Below are 25,706 nucleotides of genomic sequence, written 5' to 3' on the forward strand. Positions count from 1 at the left end.
TTAGAGATTCTCTTTTTATGCATTTGTGCACCTCCCATTGAACTAGAGGGCTTATCTTTGGGGTGTTTCTGTCATTGAAGAATTCCAGTATGTGCTTGCGTACTTTATAAGCATTGACGGGGTCTGTTAAAAGAGTGGGGTCTAGTCTCCCAGTTTCAGTTGATTAAGGAACCACAATGTTGTCATGACAGGGTTATGGTCTGACATAAATATCAGTTTAATGGTTGCAGCTGATGGGAAGGGGAGGTCCCTTTGTGAAAGAAAGATATAGTTGATTCTTGAGTAGCAATTGTGTGGTTGGGGGAACAATGTAGAACCATTCTCCCGGGATGGAGAGAACGCCAGGTTGGATCTTGATCTGTTTCAGTGCACAATACAGCATGGAGGAAGAACATGTTGTGGTGTCTTCCGGGGGTTTAGTGTCAAATTGGAATCACTACCTAGAATGAGGATGCCGGATTGAAAGGAAGGGAGTGCTAGTGTCATTTTTTGGAAGAATCCTACCTGGGTGTTGGGGCTATAATTGTTAGCCAAAGTGATTAGTCTGCCCCATAGATATCCTTTAAGGAATAGATAGTGGCTGTCAATGTATGCCAAGTAATAAGTAATCAGCAGTGGAAGAATTTTATATACTAGGACAGAGAAAACTTTTGCTTTTACAAGTGGGTTGGTAGCATGATAAACTGTCTCAACTAGACAGTTTAGGGATGCTATCAGAGCAGAAATGCATTTCTTGCAAGAGTATTACATCAACTTTTAACCACTTACTGGCTGAACTATAGCTAAATAGTGGTGGGCTGGTTCTGGGAGGCCATCATATGATGGCCTCCCATGATCCAGCTTGTGGTGTGTCCTGTGATCACAATGTCCAGAGAACACTGTTGAACACAGATTTAGGTAAAGAGACAATCAGTGGCTCTTTACCATGGGAGCAGCTGTTTTCAATCACAGCTGATAACGGATGTAAATAGAAGCCGGTTATCAGCACTCCTTTCCACATGCTGACAGCATGAGGGATATGTACACTGATAATCAGTGTTCTGATTATCAGTGCAGTCCCAACAGTACCAGTGCTGCCAATTAGTGCCTCCTCATTAGTGTCACCTATCAGTGCCACCTACCAGTGCCCATCAATGCCACTATCAGTGCCCATCAGTGCTGCCTATCAGTGAAGCCTCATCAGTGCCCACCAGTACCGCTTCATCAGTGCACATCAGTGAAGCAGAAAAATGACCTGTTTGTGAAATTTTACAACAAACTTTGAAAAAGTTTTTTTTTTTTTTTCCAAAATGTTCTGTCTTTATTTGTTTATTTAGCAAAAAATAGAAAACGCAGTGGTGAATTTAAATCCAACAAAAGAAAGCTCTATTTGTGTGAAAGTAGTGCATTTGTCATTTAAAGCGCGACAGTACTGAAAGCTGAAAATTGGCCTGGGCAGGAAGGGGGTAAAAGCGCCCAGTAGTGAGGTAGCTAAGCTGCGCATGCTACTTAAAAGCTGGAAGTGTTTTTCTAGGGTGTTGAGTCCCTTGGCATTCAACAAGACAACTTTAAGAGTTGCTGCTATTGACCTACTGTTCATGGAACATGGTAGTTATTGGTCTTTATATAGGTGTCCTTAGTTGGGTTATAAATTGTTTGTAATGAGGAAAGAGGCAAGTATGGAGGTGGAGTACCAGAGGGGTTACCAGGAAAATGGGGGGGGGGGGAGAGAGGTCGGTTGGAGAGAAAAATAAAAAGGGTTCTAAACACTAGCTAGACAAGCGAAAGTAGTAGGGTTGGAGGGGGACTAACTAACTAGCTATCTAGCAGTGGGATTAGACCAACTAAACTGGCTAATGATAGAAAGGGAAGCCGGAAAGGGTTCAGCATGAGATCACAACCTCTGCTGGGTGGAGAAGTGGTAGGACACATAGAGGGAAGGTCACTATATGAAAAAAGTAGAAACCAGAGGGAGAGTGTCTGCTGGCACACTTAGGGTCAAAAACTAATAGGAATAATCAATACAAGAAGGAGAGGGATGGAGGGAGCATTGAGCGTCAGAGTGAGTATTTGCTCAGTGCTTGTCCTTAAGAAGCCATTCCCCCAACATATTGGTTCCAGGAGTGTGAAAGTCAGTTTACTATAGACTTGAGGCAATAGAATGCCAGTCTTATGTGGTTAGTTTAAGCAGTATTTGGGAGGGGCAGGAACATAAGTGGGTATGGCCCATCTGCTCAATAAATCTAGGCTATATTGATGGCAAGATTCAAAATAATGTAGCCTGTACCTATGATGTGGGGGGTCAACTGCAATGTATCTTCCATGGATAGGGGCTATTACCTGCTATGTCTAGGGGACTTGAGATATAAGCCTTGTACATAAGCTATCCTGTCTAAGGCGGGGGCATAGTGCATCATTGTAAAAGCAGTCAACAGTGAGGTATATTTGTAAAAGGTACCAGGTTAAGCCTGCCACATAGGGCCCATGCATAGGTCATCTGCAGAAGAACAGAAATCAAAACACTCTGAGGCTCATGCCCATATAGGTTAGCAACATTTTTCTAAATGCTTTAGGCATTTTTAATTATGAAGATAGGAGCTAACAATGATGTATTCAATTAGAACAAGTGAGATGACATGAATAAACAGTTGAACACATAGCGCCAATTGAACAATTCTAGAACCCCAGACAAAGGCTAGGGACCAGGGAGCGAGGAGCAATGGGCAATGGGAACTAGTGTAAGGATCAAAAGGGGAACGGGGGTGGGGGGGGGGAAACCAAGTGGGGTTAAATACACTATACTGGTTGTGAGAACTGTAAATATTAAATATCCATCCTGGTTTTGAAAATGGTGAGGTGGCACCATACCATACAGTGCATCCCTAAAATGTAGCTAATGGGATGAACCCCCATATCATAGGTGGGCTCATTAAAGGAAATATTAGGCCTGCCATTTGGAATGAAGGATGCTTGTACACCACCTTCATATTATAACATTTAGTTTACTAGTTAACAATATATTTTATTAAACGATGCATGCACAGGAGGAGAGATGGGGTTGGGAAGCATGTAGATGGAGGGAAAATATCAATGGGTAAGGGAAAGGGGGAAGGAGGATAGGGAATGGACAGAAGAAGATAGGAGGGAATTGGAGAAGAGAGAGAGGGTGTCAAGGAGAAGCCAAGGAAGGATAGTGTAAGATGAGAAAATAGACAGGGGCCAGGTAGAGGAATACTGAGACAAAGGAGTCTAACTTAGCACAGTCAGGAGCTGCGGAGCTCAGAAGTGGTATAACCCAGGTTTGGGAATGGACGGCACCTAAGTGGGAATGCAAAATCCTGGGCCCATGAGAGAAGATTCCTGGCCGCCATGTTAAGCAGCCAAGTCAGGGAGATGTCCCAAAGAATTGAGAAAGATAACTATGAATAGCCATAAATCCAATGTGCTGCAGGCCTGAAAAACAGGTAACGAAAACATCATAGCATATACATGAAGAACGTACCTAGAAATTCCTTATTCCAGGGAGACTCAAACATGGGACCTAAAAAAGTCCTGAGAAAGAAACTCAATGAGGCTTCCCTGGGAACCTTGCTGAAGAGGTTAGGCGTGCAGGGTCATCATTCACGACAAGCTTTGCAGTAAGCAGGAGAAGCTGTCAGGCTTCCTTCTCCCGGGGATCTGCAGTTTTCTGGCAGAGATAATGTGTGCAGCGGGGAGTGCCTTCACCCTGAAGCAGGATGCCCCTTTGGAGATGTACTTCCATCGGTTCAGCAGGTGGTAAAGGGGGTAGGTGGAAGCCATTGTACCATTCCAGGAGTTCCACCACAGGCAGATTGAAACTCTCACACAAAAATTGTATGTTCTTGGGGACCCATAAGTGAGCTTTGCAGCCCATGGAGCTGGTTGATAGGTAGGGTATCCCTCTATCATGGAGGAGTTCAAGTAGCAGAAGGTCTTTTAGGATGTTGCAGAGTGATGTGTGACAGTTCTTGATAAAGTTAAATGTCAAATCTGTTAAAGAGAATATGACTCCTGTTTCTTGTTTGCGCCGAAAGTTCTCCATGCAACAGATCACCTCTCTTGGTGGATCTATATATCTTCCCCTTGGTCTTAGAGCAAAATGGAGGCACTCCATGTAGATTGGCCACTCGAGGAGATCATTGAATATGGTGAGGATGGCCTGCGTCAGCTGACTGGGCTTGAGAGCTTCAGAGAGGCTCAAAACCTTAAGGTTGTGGTGACGTCCTCTGTTATCTAGGTCTTCTAAGTGTTAATGTCATGGTATGCGCCTCTGTGATGTGTTGCAACTCTTGGCTAGCAACATCATGGCGGGGGGTTTTTCCTTAACCACTTAAGCCCCGGAGGATTTGGCTGCTAAACGACCAGGGGGTATTTTGCGATTCGGCACTGCATGACTTTAACGGACAATTGCGCGGTCGTGCGACGCTGTACCTAAACGAATTTGGCGTCCTTTTTTTCCCACAAACAGAGCTTTCTTTTGGCGGTATTTGATCACCTGTGCAATTTTTTGATCACGCGCTATAAACAAAAAAAGAGCGTCAATTTTGCAAAAATATCAATATTTTTCCCTTTTTTCTATATGAAATTCCCCCCCAAAAAAATGTAAAAATCAAAATTTTTTAACATTTTCGGCCAATTTGTTTTATGCTACCTATGTTTGGTAAAAAAAAATCGCAAAAAGCGTATCTTGATTGGTTTGCGCAAAAGTTATTGCGTTTACTGACTAAGGGAAAGATTTTTGTCATTTTTGTTGTTTTTTTTTTTTAACGCGTAATGGCGGCAATCTGCGATTTTTTTTGCGGTACTGCGACATTGCGGCGGACAGATCGGACCCTTGACTGACATTTTTGACACTTTTGGGGTTACCAGTGACATTTCTACAGTAATCAGTGCTATATATATATATGCACTGTTACTGTAAAAATACACTGGTAGTGAAGGGGTTAACTTTATTTGAGAGGGAGGGGCTGTGTGTGTCCCTAGGGGCGTGATTCTTACTGTGATTGGCTGTGGCTTCAGCTGTATGCAGAGTGATCAACGGATCTACATAGTAGATCCATATGATCAGCTCTCATACAGAGGGGAGAATGACAGGCAGCTTGTTTACACAAGCTGCCTGACTTTCTCCCTCTCCCCCGCCGATCGCAGAGTGGCCGGCGGACATCGGGTCCACCGGTCACACGCGCGGGGGGGTCCATGACCACGCGGGAGCGGGAGCACGGCTCCGGCGGCGCGCGCTCGCTCCCTAGACCCTCACAAGCTAGTGACGTAGCCCTACGTCACTTTCCCTGTGAGGGGCTGACCGCCGACGTAGATCGGCGTGCGGCGGTCGGCAAGTGGTTAACTTCCTCCAACTATGCTTGGTTGGAGATCCAAAATTAGCATTTATTTAATGTCCAATGTCCCTCCATGTAAATCATCCAGGCTTGGGGATTTACTGTTCAGTGGTGTCACAGTGGGTGGCTTGAAGTGGAGAATCACCCTGGGCTTCTGCTAGCAGATGCCTGGGAAGAGGAGGCCATTGCTTCCCTGAGCTGCAAAATGTTTGGATATGTTACTTCTCAGCTGTGTACCTAAGTTCTGGGGTAAGTGGGATTGTGATGCTGAGGCGCTCTGCTCTGGTTTTCCCAAGGAAAAACAATTTGTCTCCTTCAAGAAGCAAAAATAAGGAACTTGATGTGCTGGAGCAGAAAGCTTAAGCGGCCATCTTCATCTATGTCCAAACCATGTCCGCCCCCCCCAGTTCCTGCTTTTATATTTCAACTGTTTACTTGGAGTTAATCTTTAAGTCAAAAACAATCTTACATACATTTTGCAATGAATACTTTTCAGAATATACACTGTACACAGCAGTGTATATATTTTATATTAGGTTATGTTGTGTATGCTTCAAACACTTTCGTTTTTGGAATGTCTATATTGTGAATTGCATATGCACATGCATTGAAAAATTTAAATGATTTCTTAAAAAGTGTTCATACATTTGCATGCCTCAGTTGATAGGAGTGGAGAAGTTCATTTCTACATTAAATTATACTGTGTCCAATGAGTTAGTGTGTCTGTAATTCACACAAGTAATATAATATAGGACTGCAGAAAGGATTTGTTGCTGTAGGTCACAATCTAGGCTGCAGTATTTTGTATCTCAACAACTAGAGTTACACACTAAATTTAACATAGGCACATGTTTAAAGAAAACCTATCATGAACTTGGGCACTTCAGACTGAACATGTGATGAAAAAATTAAGAAGCTTATGGTAAATTGTAAAATAAATAAATAGAGATATAAACAGATGAAGCCATTAGATTGGTATATAATGTCACCTGCTTATCTCTGCGGATCCACTATTTTTTGTGACAAACAACATTCTTTGTTACTGTTTACATTTTTTATCATATACTCAGTTTGAATTACCAAAATTATTGACATATTACATTTAATTTGGACTGTTTTGCCTACCTTTGTGTTATATACATATTTTTACACCATATTATGACATGTTAAATTATAACTTTTTTTTTTTAAAGAGCTTAATATACAGAAAAATATAGCATTATTGTGTTACCAACACTTTAAAGACATGCACAATGTATCAAGGACAATGTCCTCATTCAATAATCAAAGTACTTTCAGGAGTAGATGAGCTTCTAATACTGTATCTCAATCCAAGTTAACACTATCCTGCTTATTACATTTGCTTGACTTTCTCTCATCTGCACTTGTAAGCTCCTTTTCTTTCAGTACTGAGGATTTCCATTTTCTTTTTTCTCCTTCCAATTCATGCGCTAGGTAATTTGTTCTCAAATATAACACTCGTGATTCCAGCTGCCTCTCTTTAATTATGTTTCCCATTCCCGTTCTTTCTCCATGTCCCTTTCAGCCTTCTCTTATTCTCTCTCAGCTTTGCCGTAAGCATCGAAGAAGTGTTTTTTTCTTTCTTGACCCATTTGCTTTACTCTTTGACCCTCGGCAGTCTACTCTTGTCTCCATCCTCTGTAATTTTACAATGGCACAGCATGACCTCTTCTCAGCTTCTGAACCTCTAAAGCATGTAGAGCATCATCCTTACTCTTTTATCTGCAACAATACAATCTTACACTTTTTGACCTTTACACTATTTTGCTACCACTCGGTATGCAGCAATGTATTTAAACATTTTAAATTCTTAGATATTCTCCGTCTATTTTCAGCATTTTAGATAATTAACTGTGAATCCAAGCAATCACAGGGGATGAACAGTACTCTGACTATGGCCGCCCCACTCTGTGTACTACTACCATTATGTGTGACTTGCCACACAAATATAATACTCCTTTTTCACTTATCAAATAGAACATATAATAAACATTAAAACCTCTGTGAGAAGCATCTGATGAAGGCTTACATTTTTTGTCTTGTGACTCATTACTTGTACATGAAAAATCCAGGCAGGCAGCTAAATACATTGTTGAAATGAGTACATAGTAATTTATTTGGTTGGTTTGTCTTGTGATTGCAGTACAACTTGATTAACTACCTATTCACATCATGCTGATTGTACAGGTGGGAAACTCATTTAGCTCTTTCCCTATCTTACCATGTTACCCACTAGCTCATGTACACTGTCTCAGAACCTGATTGACTTATAGTGCTGAGTGAAGCAGCACAGCACTTTACATAACAATAATTAAAGAACAACCCCTCTCAGAACTGAAATGTCAGTTTTTAATCAGGTGTCAATGGGTTGAGTCATCTACCTCCCTGTATTATAATCATGGACTGTGACAGCAGAGGTTGCTTTCAAGGCTACATTCAGGGGCAGCTGCCATTAAGAATCTCTAAGCTCTTTACAAATCAATGGCTGGCAATACTACTCTTCACTTATCTGAGCAGTTACCTGTGAGTAAAGCTTCCACCCAACCCTGAATGCAGCAAGTGTGCCTCCAATGTTGGCATTCTGTAGAGTTCTGGCCATATACAAGCTGGGCAGTTTGCACACGGCCATAGCACGGAGTGTTGCTGTATCCAGAGGTGACATTTTGCTGCCTCAGAACACAACAAACTATCTGCAAGCTATCTGCCCCTGGCTACCTATGTAAATGTAACCTTACTCCATCAATTTTGTAATAAAGTGCCAGTTTTGAAAGGAATTGGAATTTAAGCTTTATAGCACTATCAAAAGTATGTGTAAGAGACTTTACAACATACAGCATGCTGAAAAGAAAAACTTTTCCTTTTGTATAGTTGCAGTGGAGTGCAATTATTGTCAATTGTGAGCTTAACTGTAATTTAAGCGATACAGTGGGTAAGCCACAACAGAAAAAACAAAAAAAAAAAACATACTGTGGTATATGGTGTAATAATCTGTATATTTACATTTATGTATTTTTACAAATCTGATTTATATTTCATAAATTTAGTATATTTTAATATCATTTGGTTTAAGTTTCAAAATAGGAATAATTGCATGGTGACTGATTGGGATAGCAAGATAGTGCCTTACCTGCAAACAATAAAGGTTACGGATTATAATGCATGTGGGATAGACAGAGAAATCATTCCTTGTATACTACCTTTATATTCAATGGCGAATCCAGACATTCCAACAGATGCATCACTACGGAATGCTAGAAACAGACTGTCTCCATTGCTTTCTAATCTTTCTGGTGCATGGGAGCCTTGAAAACTTCCAATTATAGGGCTGTTGGAGTTATCACCTTCATATATATGTAGAAAATCATAGCTAGGTTCCATGTTAAAACTGAAAAACAGAAAAAAAATTACATGATTTATATAAACTATGAGCTTGTCAGCTGGGAAAAAAAGATATTGTTTTTTTAAGGTTAGCTAGCACAGAGAATTTCAGAATTATATGTGAGTGTTTTGGTGTTGCAAATAGTCAGTAATAATATTAATGTATATTCTTATCTCAAAAAGTATCTATTTTCCATTCATTAAACAGATAAAGCCATGCCATGGGTCAGTTTTATTGTACAAAGTTAAAGTTAAAGTTTTATTGTGTAAAGCTTCAGCACTCATATTTTAGTTTTCACTGGTCAGATAAGATCATTTCTGACTACTTACTGTTATGTGTTAAAGCAGGATTGAACATTAAACACTTTTTAAGTGTTCCCTTGCAGAAAAACAGCATAATATTACAAAATTAAACCCATGGGGGAAGATAGTATAATCCCCTTTCCCCTGGCTTCCACTTACTGTGGCTAGGTGAAGATGACATCAGAAGGTCAATTTTCCAAACCTTGCTGAGAGGATGCTCCCAGTACTATATTTCAGAGTATTCTGGTGAAATTTGTACTACTGACTATTCATTGGGATCTCTTTGGCAGGAGGATAATGTTTCCCCTGCATTAATCTAACTTATCTAACTTATCTAAGCCAGAGGAGAGGTAAGTATCTTTTTCCTCCCTATAGTTTTTTTTTATTTTATTTTAGGCTTCCTTTCAGTAGGGGGGAGAGGGGGTACCTAAAAAACTGACCTTCGTTTAAATGTAGTGAAAGCCAGCACTTAAATAAAGTCCAAGTAGAAATTTTTACTGAAGTCCCATGCCAAAAAAAAAACAACAAAATTTTGGGGGTGCTAAGGCCCCCTTTATTAGGGTAACAGACAGCTTCCTAAGAGGGTCAAAACGGCCCTGAAATGCCAGTGTTTTTACTAGTATCAGATTCCTGTAAACATTTTTGCTTGAACTTTAATTGCGTGCTGGCTTTCTCTGCATTTGAAAGTTTCTATGGGACCATCTTTGAGCCATGCACCTACTTAAACCACATAACAACCACCGCCGCAGTTTTACTGCGGCAGGCAGCCACTCCTGGGCAAAGTGGTGTTATGCGTGCTCGCTCAGGAGACTCTAAGGGGCGAGCATGCACCACCGGCGGCGCGCTCCCGCCCCCGCTCGTTAGCTGGGGAGCCAGCACGTGTGACCGGTGGCTTCGATGGCCGATGGCCACTCACAATCTCCCACAGCAGAGAGAGAAGGACAGACAGCTGATGTAAACACAGCCGTCTGTCATTCTCCTTGAAGTGATCAAAGAGGCTATGTGTCTGATTACTTCAAAAGCCACGCCCCCTGACAGTTAGAATCACACCCCTAGGGACACATTCCCTGCCAGTGTCAATTGTCCGTTAAAGTCACGCAGTGCCGAATCGCAAAATAGGGCCTGGTCATTGAGCAGCCAAATCCTCGGGGGCTAAAGTGGTAATTTATGTCTCAGAATTTTCTTATGTTGTCTGTTTATTGTTGTCTGAGTCCCTGCTGAAGTTGATTCACTCTCTTTATTTGTCCTAGTGACCACTGTCAACAGGACTGAAAGTGGGTGAAAGTCCGAAAGGTTGAGTTCTCACCACAACAAGAATAAAGGAAAAATGTTCAATGCGGACGCTTGGTCCATTTACAGCTGTCAATTTTGCTTACTTTGGAGAGACTTTTCCCCCACTTACTGTTGTATCTACTGAATGGGAAGAAAAAAAAGCCTGTTAATGGGAAATTAATAGCAAAAAAAGAAGGGGGGGGGTAGCTGCTCTACTGATATTATGGCTTTAGATATAATTTAATAAAATTGTTTGTAAAAAGTGACATGTTACCACTTGTCCTCCGGAAGGTTTACCCCTCTTCATGACCAGGCCATTTTTTGCGATACAGCACTGCATTATTTTAACTGACAATTGTGTTGTCAAGCAACACTATACCTAAACAAAATGTATGTCCTTTTTTACCCTACAAATAGAGCTTTCTTTTTGGTGGTATTTGTATTTTATACTTTTGCTGTTTTTATTTTTTTTTTTGCGCTATAAACAAAAAATGCCGACAATTTTGGAAAAAAACTATATTTTTAACTTTCTGCTATAAACCATATCCAATAAATACCCCCCTCCTCCGAAAAAAATTGACTGTGCATCTTCACTCATCCAGTTTCTTCATTGTATTTCCTGTTGTTCTGTTTTGTATTCTTTGTTTTTGATATCTGTAACAATACTGCAGTGGACCTTCCCCGCTCTAGATGACATTATGTCTTCTCTTTGTGAACTGTTCGCCATTCCCTTTTTTTTTTAAATAAAAAATATTGAAGCAAAAAAATAAAAAAACATATCCAATAAAAAAATTGAACAAACCAAATGTCTTCATTAAAGCGGAGTTCCAGCCACAAAATTTTCTTTTCAATAAAAATACCCCCGGGACAGTCAGGGATAGTACATTCCACAATGGATAGCCTCTGTACTGTCCCGGGTCGCACTTACCTTTTAGAAGAATTACTTACCTTGAAAATTTCTTCTCCAGCGCTGCCATCGCGGATGTGGGCAGCTGAAGCCAGCGCGTCCTCTTCTGCATCCTCTTCCATGTCCTCTTCTCCCAGAATGCTCCTGCACCGGCCCCGCTCGTCACTTCTGGTGCGGGCTCGTCATCCCTCCACAGCTTCAGGGAATGAGGCGCGGCAGTGGAAGTGACGTCGGGGCCGGTGCATTGATTCCTGGGAGTGATGACGTTCAGCAGAGGGGGGAAGTGGAAGAAAGGTGAGTATATTTTTCTTCAATAACAAGGTAAGTAAACAAAAAAAATGGTAACTATCCATTTCTTTTTCAGGTGACAAAAATCAAGCGGATGGCCCAAAATCCATTATGCCGATTTTGTGGCCGGAACTCCGCTTTAATTTAGGCCAATATGCTATCTGCTAATTTTTTTTTTTTTGGTAAAAAAAAAAAAAAACCCAATAAGTGTATATTGATTGCTTTGTGCAAAGTTATAGCATCTAAAAACCATGGGATATTTTTTTTTTTTATCAGGACTGCAATATTGCACTTTTGACACTTTTTGGAGACCAGTGACACTGGTCAGTGTTAAAAAAAAAATCCACATGTCATTGTACTAATGGCACTGGCAGGGAAGGGGTTAACATCAGGGGCGATCAAAGGGTTAAATGTTTGCCTGACCAGTGCTTTACTACTGTGGGGAAGGTGCTTGTACTAGGAGGAGGCATGGATCGGTGCCCCTGCTTAGCAGAGACACAGGATCCAAGTCTTCAGTAGTGACAGAACGGCGATCTGCCTTGTTTATATAGGCAGCTGCTGGTGGACATCCAGTCCGCCATCATGGACGATCAGGTCCTGCTCATTCTAATCACAGTGGGAGTGAGGAGCACTAATCCCATGGGAGCAGCACGCACATGCCCAACACCCAGAAGTGCAGGGTCATGTACTAGGTACGTAATCCTGCGCAGTAGAGCCACCTTGTTGTCGTATATTTACAGTGTATGGTCAGCAAGCAGTTAATACAGATTATTCTATTAAAAATAGAAACATTTGAAATGTATTATTATGATTATTATACAGAATTTATATAGAGCTAACAATTTGCCCAGCACTTTACAATTTGACTAAGTCAGGGAAAGTAAAACAAGTTTTTTTGTTAACTTTATGAGGCTTGTGCATCACATATTAACTGGTATTGAAACTTGTTTAAACTGTCAAAAGGAGCCTTGAAATGCATTTTAATTTCTCTAACTGGTTCTCTGACTGTTTTGTCTCCAATGTTTTCAACTGTAAAAATAAATATGCAATAGACTGTAAATGACAGATTTTGCAAAGAAATTCTTGATCAAGTAAAACTTCTCTGATTAAAAAGTCAGAAAAAAATGCTGAAGCAAACATAAGCTTGTATTAGCATTATTTTTTTTTAATATAAATAACGTAGTGAAGCATGCAATTAGATAGTATCTCACTAAAGGTGCAGATAAGCATTAAATGTTAATAAAGGCAGAGACACAACAGGTCTGTTGGCTCTGGAATATATGAATATTGCTCTTAATTCTAATAAAATGAAAACCATTCTGTAAGCTTCCCCATTATTGCTCCCAGTGGCTGATGACAGTACAGGTATACAGAACATGAAATTGGATCTATTGTATGTTTTTTTTTTTTCCATCTTTACTTATTTCAGCAGTTTTGATTTCTAATAAAAAATAATAATGTGCAATGTGTAAAACCCAAAGGAATCTATTAACCATAGATGCCATCATTATAACTCGTCTTGCTGCTGATTTGAGGTTCCCAAGCTTGTGATGCACAATACTGTATTGAATAACCATGTATGGCTATGGGGTAGAATTACTGAAGAAGTATATTTTTACATTGCTTAGTGAGGCCATATGCACTTTGATCATCCAGAGATGCTAAAAGGATTTGCTTTTTTTAACTGTTACACACAATTGCATATAGTGTAACAAATGTTATAAATGTTTTCTCTAATAAGTAAGTCTTTTTATTTGCAGGTATTTCATGTTTATTCATTTAGAATTGCAATGAAATAGGGTTAAAATCAACTAACATCAAAACCAGTGGCATGTGATTTATGTAGATGAAATATATACGCTTCTCTTAGCCCTTACATGCTCAATTAGCAAGAGGTTGCAAGAAATACAAACTTCTTTCGCAGTGGTATGCGACACCAGTGAAAGTGAATAAGTGGTACCCACTGACTTTTGATTTGTGCTCGAGAAGAGGTTCGGCTAGAGGAGACATGATGCATGTTTGGTGGAATTGTCCCAAAATATCCCCCTTTTAGAATAAAATTTCAACACAAACTAAGATTAACCTCATTCTGGCCTGCTATCTTCTGCACATCTCCAATTACCCTTTAGGTTGATATATGTGATCTCTTACTAAATACCTTTTGATCACCGCAAAGTCTTTAATTCCCAAATACTGGAACATGCAGAGTGTACCCTCAGCCAGGGAATGAATACAAACTGTAAATCACATCTCCGAAATGGAATAAACACTTGCTATACCAAAACGAGACAACTGATATGTTTCACAAAACATGGTCTGCCTGGTTTTAGTGCAAATACTCTGAAGTTTATGATAGTTTGGCAACAGGGTGATTAGGCCCTTGATCATGTGTTGATTTGACACACATTCCCTAGGAACCTGATTCCCTTCTGCCATTGATAGAATATGACTATCTGTTTCCCCTTCTGGGAGTTTTTTCTCTTTCTCCTCTCTTCACCTTTTATTTTGTAACTATACTATACTCCTTTAAGGTTATTTTCGCCTGAAGTATTTTTTTTTTCTCCTGTCACCTTGAATTTTATGACCTCATCCTATTTACATCAGGACTGTTAGTCCCAGACATATGTTGAGCGCATTTGCATTTTTGATAATTTTTGCTGCATTATTATCCCTATTGTTTTATTTTTTATTTCTGCACACAGAATATTGTTTTTGTGATTAAAACATAACAAATTGTATTGGTGCTAACATGGCTTGTTTACCGCTATATTGGTTTATATGTCTTTCAATAATGCTCAATAAAAAAAAAAAATTATTGGTGAAAAAATATGTTTCTAGTAAATCATAACACACAAAGAATTAGTGGAATTTACTTGTTGCAATAGAAGATGAAATTGTACACAGAGGATTAGTTAAAAAATACCAACTTGGTATCTTTCTAGGCAAATCAGAGAGTCCCATGGCCTCAGAGGTTTAATGTACTGCTTACCACTGAATCAAAAATTGAATCTCTTTCAGCAAAACTAACTACAAGCAAAGTGTTTTTATTGTATTTTTACTGCTATAATATAAAATCCTGGGTCTTAAGGGAGGCTGGGTGTCAACCAAAATGAAAGTGTGCCAGCTGCAATGCTCTTCAATAAAAGGAACATTAAAGAGTAGCACCATTTCCAGAAGCAGAAGGAAACAGGACAGGTAGAATCAAGGTTAGAATTCAGCTTTATTGCAGCTGACTCATGTCAAGAACAGGGGTCTTTACCCACTGAGAAAGAGACAGTCCAAAATATAAAGGAGTGTACCTGAAGCTGCATGGTGGCTTGTACACAGAGGTGCTCAGGGTGCACAGAAGTCATTGGAAGTCACAGAGTACTGTAAATTCAGTGGATAACGCAGGATACTCTGGGGTCACTGGGTAATGTAGAATGCTATGGAGTCACTGGACACACTGGGGTGGGGATACAGGAATCACTAAAGCCTCAGTACTACTGGGGTGCCTGTAGATGCTAGGGTCACTATAAACATACTATAAATAATGATATAATAATACCCTCTACCTGCGCACTCTGGATGAATTCAGCAATTATTATCACAAAATGTGTGCAAATAAATTATATTTTGTGAAATAAAATAAAAATCACTGTATTTGAATGTGACAAATCATACACAAAAGATTGTGAAGCAGCTGGTTGTAAGGCATAACAAGCCTGAGATAAGTGGAACAACAAAATTGAACCCGCGCTCCCTTTAAAAAAATAAATAAACACATTTCTTGTGTTAAACTGAAAAAAAAAAAAAACAGTGTCCATACATGACCACCAAAGTGCTCCAAATAGTGCAAATAGAATGATGCAGAGATCTTCTCTAGTGCCTCCACACAGCAAAATTAATTGTGGGTTGTGCATCTTCCACCACCATCAGAGAGATTTCCTACTCACCAGACACAGACATATGGAATGCATGTTAAATTATTTAGAGAGATCTCTCTCCTATAAATGGACGCTCCCCAATGTCACTCCAATCAAGTCAGATAGTATCTCCAGAATGGTGTACCGAATAATCAGGGAAAAGACAAAAGACCCTTCATAGTGTAGTATTTAAATCATTTATTCATTGCGCAATAGTTTAAAAACACTTACAGATGTATCAGATCCAAAAGGGCTTGTTTGCATGGCAGAAACGCTGATTCGCGTTCCACCTGTGTTCCAAGATGGCCGAAGTGACCTGTCACGCTGATCCCACCCATGCATTTTGTCAGCAATGTATGACGTCATAAGGGGTCACATGACCAGACACATCCCTTCCTTCTATTTATATTACCGCCATATCAGGATATCCCATCCCTTTCAATCCTTCCATACCACAATTTTAACCAATTCTTTACATCCACCAATGGTAAAATATAAACAAAACCTAAATTATACTGCCCATATTAACCTTCTTAGCGGTATTACATTTCAGAGCCAAAAGCGGTAACCCCGAGTCACACTCGGGGTACCGCCAGAAGCATCGCTGGATCCTGTAAAAGAGGTTTCTTTCCTTGTCACTGGGATCCAGCGATGTATGCGAGCGGTATGCGGTGGCGGATCTTCCACCCGATCCTCTCCGTTTCCCTCGGCTTCCGTCTCCTGAGACGTGACGTTCGCAGGGGTGTGGAACCGGCGGCAAATTCAAATGTAAAACACACCAAACACACTGATACCATTCAAAATAAAATAAATTCACATTACATTACCCCCCAGTGCCCTTTCCTGCAGTTTTACTGTACTTTTTATGTATATATATATATATATATATACAGTATATACATATATATATATGTATACATACATACATACATACATACTTTAACTTTTTTATAGTTTTTTATTATATTATAATCTATGATTTTGTGTCTCAAACTTTATCATACCCGAGATGTTATAAAGAAGAACGCACAATAAAAAAAAAATATGTAAATAGTTGGTTTGGGCTGCTCATTCTCAAGAATTACATGCAAAATAATGGTACCGCTTTCAGCACCAAAAATCCGAAAGAATCATACCGCCAGGGAGGTTAATTAAAAATTCTTCAACTAAAAATAACTTTTAATAGATAAATGAATCAGGAATATATGCATAGCACCCCCTCTATGGGTGACAGGGAGTAACACAGCTAATTAATATTTAGCCCCATCTAGTGAGAACTTAAAAGAACACACCCTAATTGATATATCAATAGTAATAAATATTAAAAAATCATACTAAAATTGTTTAACTTCATGTGTATGCGGTGCATACTAGTACATAATGATATTGCCTTGCAGGTGGAAACTTTTTTTTTTCTTAAAGACTTTACTACCGCTTTAACACTTTATGCAAGGATAGCTTTTCACACTTGTTTACTGCTGAGAGGGTGCACATAATCCTGACTTGCCGACTGATTCTAAGACAGCCTTGAGAGCAGGAGGTCTTGAGAAGAGCAGACAGGACAGTTTGGGGGATATTTGGAGACAAGATTGGTGATGTAGTTTGGGGCAGTTGTGAATGGCTTTGTATGTTGTTATTAGTATTTTGAATTTACATCGCTGGGCGATTGGAAGCCAGTGTAGGGATTGGTGGAGAGGGGTGGCAGACACTGATCTAATGGTAAGGTAGATGAGTCTGGCAGCAGCATTCATGATAGCCTGAAGAGGGGAAGCCTATGAAGAGGTAAGCCTATGAGAAGGGAGTTGCAATAGTCAAGGTGAGAGATAACAAGGGAATGAATGAGTCTCTTAGTGGTTTCATTATTTAAAAAAAAGGCAAATCTTAGAGATGCTACAAAGGTGAAGTCTAAGAAATATTTGACCATGTCTGGATTTGGGGCTGAAAAGACAGATCAGAGTCTAAGACTACACCTAGTACCCTGGCAAAAGGAGAGGGATTAATGGTTGCATTGTTAACCTTGATATAAAAATCATAGAGGGGTGCACAGGTGGGGGGGGGGGAGTGGTTTTTCAGCTTGGTTTTAGAGAGGTTTCGTTTAAGGAAGGGGTGCGACATCTATGCTGATATGTCAGTTAGTACGTTAATACTCAGGGAGTGGCTTGATGAGAATTTAGAGAAGGGCTTCATTAGACCCTCAATATCTCCTGCAGGGGCAGCCCTATTCTCTGTTAAAGAGGAAGTAAACTCAGCTATGAAAATCAAACTTTTACAATGTATTAAACGTACATGCAATATAATTACATTTCACATTAAATATTCACATCATAACTGTCTAGAAATACCTTTATTTTAAAGTTTATCTTTTTCCTCTTTCTTGGTGTAGGCAGCGCCATGTCTAGTCCTGTTTTATGCTCCCCCTGCTGCCGTCATTTCCGCCCTTACTGTAGTTGTAAGACTCTCTGTGTAACACGTGCTCTCTCAGTCTCTCACACTGTCTTGGAATGCTTGGAATTTTCACTCACTCGCTCCCTCCTCCCCCCTCCCCTTGTGTAAACTGTCATGCTCACTCCCCCTGTGAGATGACAGGAAGCTGGAAAGAACGGCATAGCTAATCGCGAGACTTGTGCTAATCTGTGCCCTGACAGAACAGGGAGAGTTCAGAAACGGCATGCAGATGTGCCATGGATTAGATAACACACTGGGCATGCGCAGATGACGTCAGAAAAAATTACAGGAAGGATTACAGGAAGAATAAACAAGTAAGAAATCTTTTACAGGCATCTATCAACTGCTTTGTTTCTGCAGATTAGAATAAGCTAAAGTGAAAATTATGAGTTTACAACCTCTTTAAAGAAAAAAATTCACCTTGCAGCCATGCATTGACTACAGGGACTTGAATAAAATCACAATTAAAAACTTTTATCCACTTCCTTTAATCTCCAAAATGTTGGAAAGACTCCGCTCTGCCAAACTCTTTACAAAACTAAACTTGAAGGGGGCAGTTAACCTCATACGCATTTGTTAAGGAGACAAATGGAAAATTGCCTTTAGTATCAGATATGGGCATTTTGAGTCTTTGGTTATGTCTTTTAGCCTCTAAAATGCTCCTGCAACTTTCCAATACCTCATCAATGATACCTTTCAAGATCTTTTGGACCAGTTTGTGATTGCTTATCTGTATGATGTTTTCATATTTTCTAATAACCTGGAGGATCATCGCAAGAATGTTTGTGCTGTCTTTGAAAGGTTAAAGGATAAGTTCACTTTTAAAACAAAAAAGGTAAAAGATGTACATTTATTATTTTTTGTAGTAGAAGCCTGGAAAGCATTGCGCCAGCGATCAGCAGATTGTTGATGCCATGCAGGTCTCCTGCACACTGTCAGGGTATCAGCTCACCCATACATCCCATATGAGTAAGCCAATTCTCCTTGGCAAGAAGACTCAATGAACTATCACAGCGCTCCAGAGCACAGAGGTAGTTAATTGAGAAATACAAGCTGCTAAGAATGTCGGGGCTTGTAGTTTATTCAGACACACAGCGCTGTTTTCAAACAGTGATGGCTAGTATAGGGAACCTCTCCCCAAATAAGGAGTTGCTGGCATTTAAGCCTTTGTGAATGGAGGCATCAGCTAGAAGGGGCTAAGCATCGGGTAACTGTTTTCACTGATCATAAAAATCTAGAATTCATTTGTTCTAATAAGTGGGTGTCTTCTAGAATAGCACATTTGTCTCTTTTTTATTCTAGGTTTAATTTAATTATCTCGTGTCAACCTGGGCTAAGGACTGGTAAGGCCAATGCCTTATCAGGGATGTTGAATTAACCTCTCTAGGAAGGTAACACTAAATGTAAAATCCTGCCTCAAAAGAACTTCCTAGGGGCCATAAATTTCAAGACATTCTTGAGTCTCCTCAAAGAAGGGTATAAAAATATGCCCATCATCCTGCTTTGGATATTAATCTTGAGTACAAGAACGGTTTTTGGACTCACACACATTGTCTCTATGTACCTGAATCTGCTCAGGTTGAAGATCTCAGGTTTGTTCATGACCACTGGTGGCTGGTAATATTTTTTTTTTTGGGGGGGAACAAACCCTTTCAGGTCATTACCTGCCCATCTTGGGCTGTCGCAGCTCCCAATACCCAACTCCTGGACCTGAAAAAAGAAAAAAAAACGCTCTGCCCCGGACGAAGGCTAACCGCCACCTGCCTGCTCCTCCATCTAAAAGTTCCTAAATAGGTAAGGGGTGGGGCCACCTGGCAACATCACCTGGTGGCACCGCTCTCCTGTGACATATCGATCTGTGTATGCCAACTGTCAGATGATATAGCAGGCAGGTGGCAGTTAGCCTTCGTCTGGGGCAGAGCATTTTGTTTTTCCAGATATGGTAGTGGCAGCAGCGGCATGATTGAAGATAGATCTACATGGAGGGACACTGTTTTTTTTATTTTTGATAACGGAACTTTCAAAAACTGTGTGTGTGTTTTTATTTTGACACTTTTTTGGTGAAATGATGGGGATACTATGTACCCCATACTCATTTACATGGGGGGGTGGGATCTGGGGGCCACAAATGTGTGAGACTGTTAAAGGGGGCTTCCAGATTCCGATAACCCCCCTGCCCGCAGACCCACAACCACAGCCCAGGGTTGTCGGGAAGAGGTCCTTTTCCCCATCAACATAGTGACAAGGTGCTTTGGGGTGGGGTGGCAGTGCCCCCCTGTTCCAAAGCGTCCCCCCATGTTGAGGGCATGTGGTCTGGTCTGGTTCAGGAGGGGGGGGGACTAGCTCGCCCCCCCCCCTTTTTTCTGACCTGCAGGGCTGTATGCTCGAAAAAGGATCAGGTATGGATTTTGGAGGGATCTCACACTGTTTTTTTTTTACATTTATGTATTGCCGGCAAAATAAATGTAATTTTGTTTTTCTTTATATATTTCCGTTTTGCTGCAAGGTTCTGTAGATAGTACAGATGCACCACTTTACAGGCAGACTAAGAGGACCCCCCAGGCACTATATATTTAAAGGAATTTTTAATTTTTATTGTTTCACTAAATCATTAAAATCACTGCTCCTTTAAAAACAATCTTTTCTTAAAGTTTATTTTTGCATTGAAACATGTCCCCAGGGCTGTATTTGGGCCCCCATATCCTTTTTATGGCCAAAAACTTGCATATAAGCCTTCCAAATGGGGACTTTGAATTTTTCAAAGTCGGGTCCCATAGACTTCAATGGGGTTTGCAGTTTAGGTCTGAACGTTTGCAATGTTCGAGGGCTTTGGTGTGAACCGAACCAGGGGGTGTTTGGCCCATCTCTATCTGGGAGGAGGAGAGTACTATCAGAACCTGAACCTGGGACCTCTGATGTGTCTGGCAGTGACTCTTCTTACTAAGCTGTCTGAGATGCCTGATGACACCCTCCTTGATCCATTGGACAGCCCTGCCTTGTGTCTTAAATTTTTCAGAACCTTGAACTCTTTGCTCCTCCCCTGAACTTACTGATTCAAGCCATGTCTCTGCAGTTCCTGTTTGCCAGAATATTGTGCTCTCTCCAGCCAATATTTCGCTCTTGTCTTTCATGCTGCTGTCCATATTTTGCTATTACTCATTACTGGCTTGTTCCTCAACTACACTTCAGCCTGATCCTAACCTGAAACCACTTGTTACCTACTGTTGGCTGGTTTGCTGACTATGCTTCTGTTTGGTCTTTACCTGCTATATCCACTACTGGACCCCAGCTTGCTCACTTCCTAGTGGGACGATCCTAAAGATCCCAAACTGGTACTAACATCCAGCAAAACCCATCTCCACCATCAGGAGCTTACGATCATAAATATTTTATTTTTTATTTCAGGTACTTATATAGCGCTGTCAATTTACTCAGTGCTTTACATATACATTGCACATTCACATCAGTAAATATATATAAGATATAAATAAATAAATAAATGTTTTTACAGGTTGTGGAAAAGGTTAAAAAAATTACACAATAATTATTTACACATAAACTGATCCTCAAAATACAAAAAAATAAATAATTCAACATCTTGATATAATCCAATAGGTCCAGGGTCAGGCCTCCATCATGGGAAACTGTAAGCATATCATCTTTGCTGACTAAGACTGGGTTCACATATGTGCGAATTGGATGCAGGTATCCCCACGTCCAATTCGCATGACATGCAAATGTTACCGGCTCTCAATGGAGCCAGTTCACATAGATTCGGGGCAGCTGCGGAGCGAGTTTCAAAAGGGTCCTGTGCATGTTTGGGTCTGGTTCAGATGTGAATTCAGGCAAAAACCCGCGGCTGCACATATGTGCACATAAGTATCTTGCCAAGGGTTTCTCTGTCTGATTCTAAAAGCATTGGTATGTCCAGCTTTTCTTTCCTTTACATTTGGGTTGTAGCACCCATTTAACAAAGTCCACAAGAACTTTTAATCATCTTTATTACTAAAGAACAATTGTAATTCCTTCACATTGTAAAGCTCTGCGCAAACTGTTGGCGCTATATAAATCCTGTATTATAATAATAATAATAACCTGTTTTATTGGAAAACCTCCCAATGGGAGACTAAATTGTTCTCGTTTACTATGTTTGAACAGTGAATAGCAGTAAAAGATTTAACATGCACTGCTTGTAGTATATGGTTATAGGTAGTGCTACCTCACTGATTAACTTGAAAAAGATGATGACCATAAACTCAGCTGGTACAACAAAATGTAATTTTGTTGTACAGTTTTTTAAATTTGATATTTTTTTGGGATAACGAAGGAAATTGAGTCACCCACAGTTTTTTCATCTGCTTTTTCTTTGATTTAGTTGATACATCCGCTTTAGATTTTGTCAGCCTGTACTCACTATAAAAATGTTTGTCATAACCTTGTTGTGTAAGTTTCAATGCCATTTCATATAATTTCACTGACAATGTTAGAAACACATCTAATTTGGCTCTTAAAAAATGTACTTCCAAAGGGAAAGATGTGGGATGAAAACTGGAAAATTGTGGAAGGTAATTGCCATTCACATCACTACAGGACACAATAATGATGTGGGGGTTGGCAGAGGGAACCAAAGATCATCGCAAAGAAGGAAAAGCGGGCGAAAGAATTGGCGCCCGCAGACATGGGGAAGGGGATGCGATAATTGTAGGTATCGTATATAAAAAAAAAAAAATTGTAATTTAAATGTGTGCATTATTTGTGATGCTGCCCCTTTAAGAGTGCAGTTCGGGCGGGAAAGCTCTGCTCACGCCCCCCCTTCTAGAACCTTCAGGCAGTCGTTATAAAAGGGGGTCCGCACCAAGAGGTCTCTCACTTTCCTGACTGGAGGCTGCCTGACAAGCTCCCTGTGGCGCTGTTTTCTTTCACAGCTGTGGTAAGCATGAAGACCCTGGTCAGGAGGTTGTTAGAAAAAGCTGCTGAAAAAGGAGGAGAGGAATGGCTGCTGAAATGCCTTGATGAAGATAGTTCAGCGCCGGTGGAAGAAGTAAGCGAGGGAGAAGTTTTACCTGGTGAAGCTGAGCATGTGGAAGAGGCTACTGAAGGGGTTAATGTTCAACTGCCTGAAGCTGTGGTCGCGCCACAGCTGTCCAGAGATACGAGGTCAGTCAGGCAGTCACAGAGGAGCCGGCCTCCCGAGCGGCCAGCGCGTCATCCCCAGCACATCCTCTAAGGGGAAGCAAAAACTGAAGAGAATAGTAGTAGGTCGGGGCTGAGCCGAAGATGTCAGAAGAAGAGACGAATTTCCTCTCCATCACCGCCACCTAGTGGAGAAAAGGCGGGAACTCTCCCGGCCATTCAATAAAAAGGCAGGGAAGCCTGTACAAGTACAGGTTGGTATACAACCTGTAACAACAGTCTCTAACACACCTTTGAATAGGTTAGATGAACCTGTTCAGCCTGCAATCCAGAGTACAGTGCCAGCACAGAGCTCTATTCTGCCGCCTAATATGGCTAAATTGCAGCAGGGTAATATTTTAATTAATTTAATTGATTCTCTGTCAAAAATTGCTAATTCTTTAAGTGTCACTAACAGTTCTGTTTCTAGTGTTCCATGTCAATCTCCTTCCCCTGTTAATGTGTGGTCCCCACTTAGCACCCAGGCAGCTATGATGGTAAGTAATGCCTCTCCGGTTATGCTTAGTGTGCCGAATGTTGAAAGTTTTCACAGAGCCAGACCATTCCTGAGACTTGTCTAAAAGAAGTCTTACCGTGTGATGTTTCGCCTTTAGGATATCATCTCTCACAATCGGTGAAGGAAAAAATTTGGAAAGGCGAATTCATTGATTTGCTGTCCTTGTTGCCATCATCAAAAGAATTTCCTTTTAAAAGTGACAAAAAGTCAGATGATGTGGGAGATGACAGTCGTAGGCGCCCGATATATAGGTTCTTCCACAATTGGTTATAGGCATACTGCATTTTTTCAGCGGTAATGGGTGAAAGATGCCCGGAAAAATGCAGCGGTCTTTTCCAACACCTCGAGCAAATTTAAGAGGCTTACAAAAGTTTTGGGGGCCTAGGATGGTTCCATTACGACTAATCTTTTCTTCAAAAATTAGCAGTCTACCCTTCTTTAAGATGGGGAATGAAGGACGTGGGCTTATGGCTCAATCTGATCATTCCCCAAAAATATACACCTAGCAAGCAACCTGTGGCTACGGGTAGTGGTAATGTAGCATATCGTAAGGGAGTATGTTATGCTTTCAACGAAACTCAGTGTAAATGGGCAGCTGCCTGTAAATATAAGCATGAGTGCTCTTTTTGTGCTGGCACTCATCCAGCAGCCAAATGTTTTAAAAGAGCGAATCAACAAGCTCAGCCAACGAGGGATATTTTTTCCAAAAGCCTGCACACCAGTGAGGCTGGAAAAAATGTCCCATTGGCTGGAGTTATATCCAGACAGGGAGAAAGCTCTGGTGTTAATTGAGGGGTTTTCGCAAGGTTTTAAATTGCCGATTTTTCAAGGAACAGGTTGCAAGATTGAAAAGAACTTATCCTCTTTTGATCAGTATATACACATAGTCAGAGAGAAGATTTTTAAAGAAGTGGAAGCGGGCAGAGTAGCCGGCCCCTTTTTATCCCCACCTTTCGTTAATTTTCGCATTTCCCCGTTAGGTTTGGTTCCTAAAAAAGAACCTAACACTTTTCGCGTTATACATCACTTGTCGTTTCCGCATGGGGATTCTTTGAACGACGAAATTGACCCCTCGTTGTCGTCTGTATCTTATGCGACTTTTGACGATGCGATTCGTCTCGTTAGAAGTTTTGGCCCAGGAGCCCTAATGGCAAAAGCGGATATACAATCAGCTTTCAGATTGTTACCAATTTCCCCGGACTCATTTAATTCCCTAGGTTTTTATTTTGACGGGTTTTATTTTTTCGATCGCTGTTTACCTATGGGATGTTCCCTGTCGTGTTCTTATTTTGAGACTTTCGCTACTTTTTTGCAGTGGGTCATGACATTTGAATCAGGCCATAGAGGCATTTTACATTATCTAGATGACTTTCTTTTCGTTGGTCCTCGGGATTCTAACCTCTGTTCTTTAGTTTTAAATTTATTTTTCTTAATCTGCAAATATTTTGGTATCCCGCTGGCTGAAGACAAGACAGTCTTACCTTGCACTTCTATTGTTTTTCTAGGTATTTCAATCAATACTGTGTCAAATGAATTTCAGCTACAAGTTGAAAAAATACTCAAGATACAGGCTTTGATCAGTAGTTTTTTAAGAAGGAAAAAAGTCCTTTTAAAGGAGCCTCAATCTTTGCTGGGCTTATTGGCCTTTGCGTCACGGATCATGCCTATGGGCAGAGTATTTTCTAGACGCTTGGCCTTGGCCATGTCAGGTTTGAAGTCACCTTATTCTCATATTAGATTGAATGCAGAATTAAAGGAAATTTACTAGTATGGTATCGTTTTTTAGCGGATTACAACAGACGTTCCTTTTTTCAAAGCGACTGGATAACGGCTGCTGACTTAAAACTATTTACGGATTCGGCGGGTTCTTTTGGTTTCGCTGCAGTTTGGGAATCCCACTGGTGTGGTGGTTCTTGGCCAGCATCATGGGTAGAGAGAAAATTAACAAAAAACATAGTTTTGTTGGAATTGTTCCCAATTCTGGTCGCTTTGGAACTTTGGGGTTCCAGCTTCAGGGACAGGAGGATCTTGGTGCATTCAGACAATAGAGGTGTGCTATACGCAGTCAATTGTTTATCTTCGAAATCTATACATGTGATACGTCTTTTGCGTTATATGGTCCTCCTGTGCCTGAGGCTGAATATTTGGATAAAAGTGAAGCA

General features: G+C 40.6%; 1 protein-coding gene across 1 annotated transcript in view; it reads right to left on the reverse strand.

Moving 5' to 3' along the window:
- The window catches only part of CSMD1 (CUB and Sushi multiple domains 1), a 2,644,830-nt gene that overhangs the window by 546,571 nt on the left and 2,072,553 nt on the right, over positions 1-25,706 (reverse strand). The window contains exon 29 of the mRNA XM_082250071.1: positions 8,555-8,742. Coding sequence (XP_082106197.1) covers positions 8,555-8,742 — 188 coding nt within the window. The remainder of the gene's footprint in view (positions 1-8,554; positions 8,743-25,706) is intronic.

This window comes from Pelophylax lessonae, assembly GCF_965119305.1.
Source record: "Pelophylax lessonae genome assembly, chromosome: 3".
Classification (NCBI taxonomy): domain Eukaryota; kingdom Metazoa; phylum Chordata; class Amphibia; order Anura; family Ranidae; genus Pelophylax; species Pelophylax lessonae.